Source organism: Saccostrea cucullata, unplaced genomic scaffold (assembly GCF_032062105.1).
Source record: "Saccostrea cucullata isolate Sc308-1 unplaced genomic scaffold, CSIRO_AGI_Scuc_v1 ctg135, whole genome shotgun sequence".
Taxonomy (NCBI): Eukaryota; Metazoa; Mollusca; class Bivalvia; order Ostreida; family Ostreidae; genus Saccostrea; species Saccostrea cuccullata.
The window spans coordinates 88,362-100,495 of record NW_026933790.1 but is presented as its reverse complement, the minus strand read 5'-3'; the positions used below and the strand labels follow the sequence as shown (position 1 = coordinate 100,495).

The 12,134-nt window shown below is 39.0% G+C and overlaps 1 protein-coding gene across 1 annotated transcript; it reads left to right on the top strand.

The window, feature by feature from the left end:
• Nucleotides 1-61: 61 nt before the first annotated feature.
• Nucleotides 62-10,338, top strand: LOC134239350 (coiled-coil domain-containing protein 22 homolog). The gene is made up of 16 exons (XM_062721513.1): nt 62-157; nt 838-1,012; nt 1,216-1,348; nt 1,556-1,686; nt 1,811-1,895; nt 2,328-2,497; nt 3,027-3,230; nt 3,440-3,493; nt 3,608-3,847; nt 4,079-4,195; nt 7,887-7,988; nt 8,550-8,657; nt 8,954-9,049; nt 9,144-9,203; nt 9,309-9,383; nt 9,670-10,338. The coding sequence occupies exons 1-16, from the start codon at nt 108-110 to the stop codon at nt 9,784-9,786; spliced, it is 1,917 nt and encodes a 638-aa protein (XP_062577497.1). The 5' UTR covers nt 62-107; the 3' UTR covers nt 9,787-10,338.
• Nucleotides 10,339-12,134: the final 1,796 nt, after the last annotated feature.

The following is a 12,134-nucleotide window of genomic DNA, read 5'->3' as shown; positions in this document are numbered from 1 at the left end:
TTTTTTTAAAAATTAAAGATTTCAACAGTTTTTTTTTTATTTTAATTCTTTGTCATTTTCAGAAAAATCATTTTCTCCGACACATGAAAGTCACATGATTTTTCAAGATGGAGGAGGTGGATAGAATCATTATTTTTTCCATTCGAGCAATTGGCTGGTAAATAAATGTTGGCATTTTCTACAACAGAAAGACTTTAAGTTATTATATCCTAGTTTATACAACAAGATTTCTTTATAACATCTACTATTCTTTGAGTATATGTTGCATAAAGGCTGCAGCAACAAAGCTGAAGTGTAGCCTTGAAAATTCAGGGGGTGGAATATGGACAATTATTTTAGTGTAAAATAATTTTGGACCTCATTGTGCCAAGATATAGTGCTAGCAATTTTTTAAAAGCGACATGTAAAATTAACAACTCAGAGTTCAGCTGCCAACTAATATCTTTTACCATGTTTAAAATAATATATATAAAATAATTAAATTATATTATGAATTGTTTTATAGTTCAACCATTTGGGAGAGCACAGATTCACACTGTACAGCTTACACTTGTAATTTTCGATTCAGCTTTTGAAACTTTAAAGTATAAACTGCATGATAATTTGAACTTAAAAGTGCTGAGGGTTGAGCTCCAAATAGTAGACTGTCAAATGAGCAAAGTTAAGGCTATTTTATTAGCTTCCAAAAGTAACAATTTTTCAAAAGAAATTAATTGTTGAATGTAAGAGTCCATTTGACTTATTCAAGTTATTGAAATGTATCATAAAAAAATATAACACATCATGAGGACTAGCTTGTCTCAGAGTTTTGTGGTAACCATATGTATGATTTTTCAGTGACATTGATGAAGAAATAGTGAGTTTAAAAGAATTTTCAACTGAGTTGATTGTATCATCTGCTGTCCAGTGCATCAAGACGATTCTGAAGCAAGATGTTGATTTGCCGAATACCCTCCCCGGTGGAATGTCGGCCAGGTTCCGGATGGGGACAGGACTTGCCAACTATATACAGGTATCTATTATCTGTTATAGATAATGTAAAAATAGTTACTAGTCATTGGTCTAATTTTTCAGCTTTTAATAAACTAAGAAATATTCCTTGGGTCTTCCAGCAATTTTCAATTATTGATTCAGGTTTGTATTTCTTTTTTATGATGAGTTATTTACTAGTACTACTCTATAAATGTTCATTACTTGACTCAACTATTTTTTTAGGAACTTGGATATAAGGGAGAGATTGGATATCAGACATTTTTATACTCGAATGAATCTGAGATTAGAAAGGTGTTTATGTTTCTGGTGGACAAGCTGCCTAAAGACACGGCCGAGACAGCAGAGGAACCTATGGGTAAAACATTAGGGGTCACACTGATCCTGCTGTAGTACATTTAATCTGAGTATGAGTACTGAATTCTTTGTAAACTGATCTAAGATATTGTTTGTAAGTAATGCTTAAACAGCTTTACATACAATATAAGGAAAAACCCCAATGCATACATATTATTTATAAGCTGCTCCATTGGGTTATGCTATAGATACCTTATATTGATTTTAGGGTCCTCTGCTCTGCTACAGAGAGCTATTGCTTCCACCGTATTAAGACAGATTAATTCACCGTGGATTTCTCCTAATCTCAAACAAGATTCCATCACATGGAGAGGCAGGCCTCCTACATGGCAAAGAGAGGTGAGGGTACCGGTATATATATAACTTGATATCCATTTCAATAAACTCATTTTGCTCCAAGAACTTAGAAATTGACAAAAATTTCCATTTTGATTAAGGTACAAAAATTGCTGCTACATTTCAGGGGTCATGTGCAATGTGTAGTTACCATGCCTGTAAACTTAAGTATCCCAGTGGTACAGGAGATCTTACCAAAAAAGTGCCAAAAGGTAAAACAGAATCGTATACAGTATATTTAGCAGGAAGTAAGGTGTGCTCATAAATTACCGTATTTGATTATGATAAAACAGATGATGCCTTAAAACATGTAATAATGCACTACAATGATACTTCTATTGTGCAAATTTTTTAATGCAGTCATGGTTCTTGATCAGTTATATTCAGTATGTTCAAGTACCAGAAACCCAGACCATTGAACACATACACTTAAGAAGTTTTGTTGAAGTTCTTGGCATACTGAACATTATGTAAAAAAAAAACAAAGTTACACTCCCTTTTAGTCTCCAGTATTTGTCAAAAAGAACACATTTACAGCAGCAAATTCACTTGCTGACCTAAAAATTAGGTACTTTTACAGTATTTCTACCCATACATGTATGTTACACCTGTTAATTGACCAGATTGTATGATTTTTTCCCCAGAACTAAAGTCGTATTATTGTGAATGTCTTCCGTACTTAACAAACCAAACAATAAACCACAAAGACACAGGACCTTCAATTCTGGAGGAGATGGCCAGTGAAATATCTGAACAAATGGAGTGGGAGACTGAATGGAATACACAAGGCTTAGCTTCTAGACTCTCTGTACAGGTATGAAGACATAACCCTTTCTATGATTTCAAATACTGTAGATCACTTAATTTTCGTGAGACCTTATTTTTGCAAGAGAGTCATTGACTCCTTATAAGCGAGACAAAATTTTTCGCGAATTGTGGTCATTGCTCTATATAATCTTAAGGAATTCTATTCAACGCGAGAATGAAATTTCCGCGAGCATACCGTCTCGCGTAATTACGCGAAAATAAAGTTCTCATGAATAAAAAGTGATTTACAGTACTAGTATACATGTATAAACAATTATTTCAGGATTTTTTGGTGGAAATATTCTTTTCTTTATGTGTTTGCATGTAGTAAGGTTATTCTTCAGTTGATGTTGGAAAATTGAATATAATTTAAACATTATATGATTTTATTTTTATCAGAATTTTCATTTATGTTTGACAATCTTAGAATATGCAAATTAGGGAAATATTGGATGATATCAGAGTATATGTGTATATGACAAGTCTCTGATTAAACCATTTTGAATCATGAAGTAAATATTGATTTAATATTACAGGACTACAGAGCCAGGAAGAGACAGCGGATACAGAAGAGACTGGCAGAAACACTGCGCCAGGACTTCAAGAGAAGCCAGGAAGCCTCGGCCTCGCGGACAGCTCAGGACCTACAGCAGATACTGGACAAGATGGGAAGTCGAGCCTCCACCGCCAAAACCAAGGGGTCAAGGTTCACTCACACAGAACAGCTGGTGTTTGCCAAGGCAAGTCTTTACATGAAATATAATGTACATGTACACATACCTTTTTGTCTAAGATCCACAAGTGTTACAGTTGAGATGTGTTATGCACAAAATGCTCTGAACTTTTAACTTATATGTACCTTAAGTTTAAAAGTACTGAAAAATGTGAGACAAGTGTGAAGTTTTTGTTAGGTAAGAATTTAAGAAAATTGTGGACCTATTTTTTACAGGATGAAGCCTTATCACAGATTGGAACAGAGGCAGAGAAACCTCATACAGAGGAGGTTAGTTAAACTTACTACATATATGGGAGGGGACAGGGATACCATGTACAGTGTACAGTGGCACTTATCAAAATGTTAATTTGTTTATATAAACCAAGACTGTTTCCTTTTTAGGAACTCCAAAAACAGCGGGAAGAGGAGCTGCTAGGTTTAAAACAAGACCTTGAGAGCGTTAACTCACGATTTGATCAGTTAGATTTAGAAGTCAAGAAATATAATGCTGGTGTAAAACAGATGGAAGAGGAGATAACCACGCAGACCAGACAGAACGCGGAGAAGGAGGAGAGTTATAAAGTCAAGAAAAGAACCCTGGATCTCTTACCAGAGGCAGAAACTAATATTGCCAAGCTACAGGTAATATCTCTCTCTTCAGTCAGCATGGGAAACTTATTTTTTGGTCAATCTGAAAACACATATTTCTTTTTTTTTTACAAAGGGAAAGGTTATATGCACAAGAACCAAATTTAAAAAAAGGGTTCAAGAGAAGCCAAACTTTATATAAAGTTAAAGTCTTTAAATGTAGCTAACTTGTAATTATGTGCTGTAAATGCACTACATTTGTACTCTCTTTTTCTGATTTTCCAGGCTATCATAGATTCCAGTGCCCAGAAATTAGTGACATTAGCCAACCAATGGGAGAAACACAGAGTGCCTCTTATAGAACAGTTCAGGGAACTCAAGCAACTCAACTCACTAAAGGAGGTATAGTGGGGGTGGAGGGGGGGGGGGGCTAGTGACAATGGGAGAAACACAGGGTGCCTCTTATAGAACAAAACAGGGAACTCAAGCAACTCAACTCCCTTAAGGAGGTATAGTGGGGGTGGAGGGGGGGGGTGGGCTAGTGACAATGGGAGAAACACAGGGTGCCTCTTATAGAACAATTCAGGGAACTCAAGCAACTCAACTCCCTAAAGGAGGTATAGTGGGGGAGGGGTGGGCTAGTGGCAATGGGAGAAACACAGGGTGCCTCTTATAGAACAGTTCAGGGAACACAAGCAACTTAACTCACTAAAGAAGGTACAGTGGGGGTGGAGGGGGGTGGGCTAGTGACAATGGGAGAAACACAGGGTGCCTCTTATAGAACAGTTCAGGGAACTCAAGCAACTTAACTCACTAAAGGAGGTATAGTGGGGGTGGAGGGGGGGGGGGGGTGGGCTAGTGACAATGGGAGAAACACAGAGTGCCTCTTATAGAACAATACAGGGAACTCAAGCAACTCAACTCACTAAAGGAGGTATAGTGGGGGAGGGGGTTGGGCTAGTGACAATGGGAGAAACACAGAGTGCCCCTTATAGAACAATACAGGGAACTCAAGCAACTCAACTCCCTAAAGGAGGTATAGTGGGGGTGGAGGGGGGGTGGGCTAGTGACAATGGGAGAAACACAGGGTGCCTCTTATAGAACAGTTCAGGGAACTCAAGCAACTCAACTCACTAAAGGAGGTATAGTGGGGGTGGAGGGGGGTGGGCTAGTGACAATGGGAGAAACACAGGGTGCCTCTTATAGAACAGTTCAGGGAACTCAAGCAACTCAACTCACTAAAGGAGGTATAGTGGGGGTGGAGGGGGGTGGGCTAGTGACAATGGGAGAAACACAGAGTGCCTCTTATAGAACAATACAGGGAACTCAAGCAACTCAACTCACTGAAGGAGGTATAGTGGGGGTGGGGGGTTGGGGGTTGAGCTAGTGACAATGGGAGAAACACAGGGTGCCTCTTATAGAACAGTTCAGGGAACTCAAGCAACTTAACTCACTAAAGGAGGTATAGTGGGGGTGGGGGGGGGGTGGGGGGCTTAGTGACAATGGGAGAAACACAGAGTGCCTCTTATAGAACAATACAGGGAACTCAAGCAACTCAACTCACTAAAGGAGGTATAGTGGGGGTGGGGGGGTTGGGCTAGTGACAATGGGAGAAACACAGAGTGCCTCTTATAGAACAATACAGGGAACTCAAGCAACTCAACTCACTAAAGGAGGTATAGTGGGGGAGGGGGGGGGGGGGGGTTGGGCTAGTGACAATGGGAGAAACACAGAGTGCCTCTTATAGAACAATACAGGGAACTCAAGCAACACAACACACAAAAGGAGGTAAAGTGGGGGTGGGGGGGGGGGGGCTAGTGACAATGGGAGAAACACAGAGTGCCTCTTATAGAACAGTTCAGGGAACTCAAGCAACTTAACTCACTAAAGGAGGTACAGTGGGGTTGGAGGTTGGGCTAGTGACAATGGGAGAAACACAGGGTGCCTCTTATAGAACAGTACAGGGAACTCAAGCAACTTAACTCACTAAAGGAGGTATAGTGGGGGAGGGGTGGGCTAGTGGCAATGGGAGAAACACAGGGTGCCTCTTATAGAACAGTTCAGGGAACTCAAGCAACTTAACTCACTAAAGGAGGTATAGAAGGGGGGGGGGGGTTAGTGATAATAGGAGAAACACAGAGTGCCTCTTATAGAACAATACAGGGAACTTAAGCAACTCAACTCACTAAAGGAGGTATAGTGGGGGTGGGGGGGGTGGGGGGGTTGGGCTAGTGACAATGGGAGAAACACAGAGTGCCCCTTATAGAACAATACAGGGAACTCAAGCAACTCAACTCCCTAAAGGAGGTATAGTGGGGGAGGGGTGGGCTAGTGGCAATGGGAGAAACACAGGGTGCCTCTTATAGAACAGTTCAGGGAACTCAAGCAACTTAACTCACTAAAGGAGGTACAGTGGGGGTGGAGGGGGGTGGGCTAGTGACAATGGGAGAAACACAGGGTGCCTTTTATAGAACAGTTCAGGGAACTCAAGCAACTTAACTCACTAAAGGAGGTATAGTGGGGGTGGAGGGGGGGTGGGGGGTGGGCTAGTGACAATGGGAGAAACACAGGGTGCCTCTTATAGAACAATTCAGGGAACTCAAGCAACTCAACTCACTAAAGGAGGTATAGTGGGGGTGGGGGGGTTGGGGGGGGGGGGTGGGCTAGTGACAATGGGAGAAACACAGAGTGCCTCTTATAGAACAGTTCAGGGAACTCAAGCAACTCAACTCACTAAAGGAGGTATAGTGGGGGTGGGGGGGGGTTGGGTTAGTGACAATGGGAGAAACACAGGGTGCCTCTTATAGAACAGTACAGGGAACTCAAGCAACTCAACTCACTAAAGGAGGTATAGTGGGGGTGGGGGTTGGGCTAGTGACAATGGGAGAAACACAGGGTGCCTCTTATAGAACAGTACAGGGAACTCAAGCAACTCAACTCACTAAAGGAGGTATAGTTGGGGTTGGGGGGGTTGGGCTAGTGACAATGGGAGAAACACAGGGTGCCTCTTATAGAACAGTACAGGGAACTCAAGCAACTCAACTCACTAAAGGAGGTACAGTGGGGTTGGGGGTTGGGCTAGTGACAATGGGAGAAACACAGGGTGCCTCTTATAGAACAGTACAGGGAACTCAAGCAACTTAACTCACTAAAGGAGGTATAGTGGGGGTTGAGGGGGGGGGGGGGCTAGTGACAATGGGAGAAACACAGGGTGCCTCTTATAGAACAATTCAGGGAACTCAAGCAACTTAACTCACTAAAGGAGGTATAGTGGGGGTGGAGGGGGGGGGGGGGTTAGTGACAATGGGAGAAACACAGAGTGCCTCTTATAGAACAGTACAGGGAAATCAAGCAACTTAACTCACTAAAGGAGGTAAAGTGGGGGAGGTGGGGGGGGGGGTTAGTGACAATAGGAGAAACACAGAGTGCCTCTTATAGAACAATACAGGGAACTTAAGCAACTCAACTCACTAAAGGAGGTATAGTGGGGGTGGGGGGGTTGGGGGGGTTGGGCTAGTGACAATGGGAGAAACACAGGGTGCCTCTTATAGAACAGTTCAGGGAACTCAAGAACCTCAACTCACTAAAGGAGGTATAGTGGGGGTGGGGGCTGGGCTAGTGACAATGGGAGAAACACAGGGTGCCTCTTATAGAACAGTACAGGGAACTCAAGCAACTCAACTCACTAAAGGAGGTATAGTGGGGGTGGGGGCTGGGGCTAGTGACAATGGGAGAAACACAGGGTGCCTCTTATAGAACAGTACAGGGAACTCAAGAACCTCAACTCACTAAAGGAGGTAAAGTGGGAGGGGGGGGGGTAGGAGGGGTTCCAGGTGCATGTATTTAACAAGATAGAGAGAGAGAGAGAGTGTGAAAGAGAGAGGTCTTCGTGTAGTCAACTAGTTGATGCAGATCAAAGATCCAATTTTAATTAGATAGGAGGTTTTTAGAAAAAGAAATCTACAATTTTTTTTCTGAAAATTACTATTCAAACATTACTTGAAAATTTATGAAAAATAATTCTTTTATTTCAACATTATTTTAAAGAGTAACCCTTGGCAACCTAATTAATCATGTTAGAAATCATTTATAGTCAGAGGCGGAGAAGAAACTGGAAGAGATTAAAGCATTTAGACAGAAGATGAAGGAGGTGGCAGATGATGCAAGAAACAAAGAGGAAATGCTTAAACACTTGGTAAGTACATGTACAGCTGAATATTGGAGACCTCAGACACAAATGCATGTTGTTTCTATGATAAACGTCAGGGGTATGTTTAACCAAGTTCGTGTTCCTAACGTGTGAGAATAAGTTTCATCCTCATTACTTCAAACACTCAGTTTAAGATACATGTATAAGATATTAAGTAGTTTATGCTTGTGGACTGGCACAATTAAATTCTTATTATGTATTCAATTTTCAATGATTTCTATTTTGAGAATATGTACAATGTATACACATAGGTTTGACAATCATATAAAATTTCATTATGTTCTACCCAAAACATAACAGATATGACTTCAAAATCAGAGGTGTCACAACCTGGCAGAGTTTGGGAGTTTGCAAGGTCAATAATGTCATAAGCCTTTTTTTTGCATTAAAAAATATTCCCCATTCTCTTGGATACACCTCTGGTGTCATTTCACCCACATACTAATTAAAATACAATGTATAAACATGCCAGGTGATAGAATTGAAATGACAGTAACATTATTTAAAATTCTAAAAATCCAATCAAATGTTAAACCATATTTTTAGCATGCTGAGTATAGCAGTATGACAAAGGATGAGAAGCGATCTGGTTACACCAAGAGGATGATGGAGATCATGTCCAGCATAAAGAAACAGAGAGATGAAATTGACAAGGTGTGGTAACTAGTCCTAAATTACATCCCACAGGGAGCTACTATTTAAATTTTGTATCTACTTCATAATATCCTTCAACTATTAATATAAAACAAACAAGAAAAGTCATAAAACTTATCATTACAGCATCACTTTTGTATTTTAATGTAATTAGGGACAGACAAGAGAAATAACAATCAGTAGAAATATATCTGGACTTGAACCAGAATAAAGATCACATTTATGTATATATATAAAACTACTTACACCTTGATTACCTCAATGATGTAAGTGTAAATGTACTGACTTATTTCTAGGTGCTAATTGATACAAGATCAATACAAAAGGAAATCAACAACCTGGAGGGGAAGCTGGGCAGAACATTTACAGTGACAGATGAACTCATATTTAAAGTAGGTAGCCTTACAGAGAGACTAGTGTATTTCACATGTAGGCAACAGATTTTTTTGTAATTTGTTTCCTGTTATACTTTTTCTTGATGTTTAGGATGCCAAGAGAGATGAATCGGTGAAGAAGGCTTACAGACATCTGGCAGCATTACACGAGGTACGTAGTCTGGATTCAGCTTGATTTACGTTCTCATTTCTAAGTCTCTGTCATATATATTCAGAAATGGCCTTAAGTACATATTTTGACCTCTGTGTGTTTTAGAACTGTGAACAGCTGGTGAAGACGGTGACAGATACGGGGGTCATTATGAGGGAAATCCGAGAGCTGGAGGACCAGGTACTGACATCCGAGATAGTTATCATAGTACTAATCACAGTACTTATCTGAATAAAAGAGTTCCTACACTACTGATATTTAGTATCTAGGAAATATCACAGTGATTAGTATCAACAATCAAGTTTACACATGTAGAGAATGATCTGTAAGGAGTTGTACGATAGGATTTGTATTGCCCTATATACATGTATGTGGCAGCCAGGCTGACTTGATAGCTCAATAGCACTAGTCTAGAGGTCAAAATATCTGGGTCAAAGGTCTGATTTAAAAGTTTTTGTATTTGTAGATTATGTATGAAAGCAAAAACAAAGTATTATCAAACCTGGAGAAGATTACAAAGGACTACCAGCAAATGAAGAAAGAGAACCAGTCAATGATAGAGAAGATTAAACACAAGTCCTGATATCGACCCCGGGATAGTCAACCCCTGGATCCACCTCGTTAGATCATCCACCGGCTATAAATACACTTCCAAGGCATTCTACATAATGTATTTATTATCACTTTATATTATATTCCACATCTCTGTGATATAACTGTTGTCAGAATATTACAGACTGATACACTATGAAAGGTATTCCCCCAAAACCAAAAACTCAGAAACTTTTACAGTGTATTTTTTTCAAGTGCTGTTCAGAAATCTTTATTTGATATTGCTGTGATTACTCAGCGCAAGTCCTAGAACATACACAGTGTTTCTTTTTATAGCAAAGCCCTCTGCTTTTACCATTCTTCTATATATAACACAGGTGAAACTTAATTGATGATTAAACTTGTGCATTTTTTAGACACAATTTGTGGGTTATATAACTAATGTAACTTGTTTTTCAAAGAGCCAGTCTATTGAATACATGTACCTTTTACAGGTTATAATTTTATAATACATGTAGCAGTACATACATGTACATTTGTATGAATTGTTTCATTTTTGGAGAGAAATTTAAATATCATACATTTAAATACCTAGTAAACATATATTATCTCTGACTGTCAGTTTTGGTCATAATTTATGCAACCTTGAACGATAATAACAAAGTCTGTAGTGATTACAAGCAAATGTAAAACAAATTTACAAACAGACAGACCTTTACTCTTACTGATGAATAAGTATTATTTTAAGTTACAGCATTATTTATTGCAATTAATTTTGCAATCTCATTTTCTACTTTTCACACATTTTAATCTTTGAACCATAGAGTTTTGTCAGAAAAATTGTCTTCATTAACTTTAAGTTTATGATTTGTAATTATGATGGTTTGGAACAGAGAGTGTAACTTGTGCAATAAATATATTCAAACGATTGCATGACTTGTGTTATTAACATGTTTAAACAAATTTTTAATTTCAAAATTTAAAATATGTTTCCATAAGGCAATATCAACAAAGACTTTTTAAAAAAATTAAAAACAGATTAAAAATTTATAGCTTCTCATACTTCACTCTACTTTATAATCTGAAGTAAAATGTAAAATTTGACAAGCCGCAATTTGGACTATTTAGACATAGTGTAATGGGCATACAAGCTTTCCTCACATCTGAATTTGACACAATTGCAGATGAAAGCACGTCTTATGCATCAGGGGAGAGGGCCAGGTTACATTTATTGGATGCTGTCAAAAATCTGTCCTCAATATTGTGTTGGGCGTTTTGATATAATCTACCAATCATAAATACATGTATTTCTTAAAAAAAATTGTTTGTGAAACAGTGATGCCCCCTTATGGCAGCTGTATGGCAAAGGTTAAATTATAAGCTTCCCAAATGCAAGGCAAAGGTCCAAATTGTTGGTTTAAAATTAAGGAATATCATGCAAAAAGGAATACACATGTGAAAAATATGAAAGTCCTAGTACCATGAGTACTACCTGTTCAATTTGATACCAAGGTTAAACTTTTTTAAGTGGGTCAAATCCTAAGATCAAGGTCAAAACTTGTTCAAATTAAGGTCTTGTCATACCCTTGTGAAGTTAGAAAGCCATAGCACCAACTGTTCAAAAGTTAAGGTCAAGGTTAAAGTGTTATATTCTTTTTAGCTCACCTGAGCCGAAGGCTCAAGTGAGCTTTTCTGATCACATTTTGTCTGTCGTCCGTCCGTCTGTCTAGCTGTCCGTCCGTCTGTAAACTTTTCACATTTTCGACTTCTTCTCAAGAACCAATGGGCCAATTTTAACCAAACTTGGTACAAAGCATCCATGGGTGAAAGGGAGTTTAAATTGTTAAAATGAAGGGCCAAGTCCCCTTAGAAGGGGAGATAATCAAGAAAAGACAATAATAGGGTGGGGTCACTAAAAAATCTTCTTCTCAAGAACCACTGAGCCAGGAAAGCTGAAACTTATGTGGAAGCATCCTTGGGTAGTGTAGATAATAAATTGTTAAAATTATGACCCCCAGGGGTAGGGTGGGGCCACAATAGGGAATCCAAGTTTTACATAGAAATATATGGATCAAATATTTAAAAATCTTCTTCTCACGAACCACTGGGCCAGGAAAGCTAAAACTTATGTGGAAGCATCCTTGGGTAGTGTAGATATTAAATTGTTAAAATCATGACCCCCGGGGGTAGGGCGGGGCTACAATAGGGAATCCAAGTTTTACATAGAAATACATATAGAACAAATCTTTAAAAATCTTCTTCTCAAGAACCACTGGGCCAAGAAAGCTGAAACTTATGTGGAAGCATCCTTGGGTAGTGTATAGATATTAAATTGTTAAAATCATGACCCCCGGGGGTAGGGCAGGGCCACAATAGGGA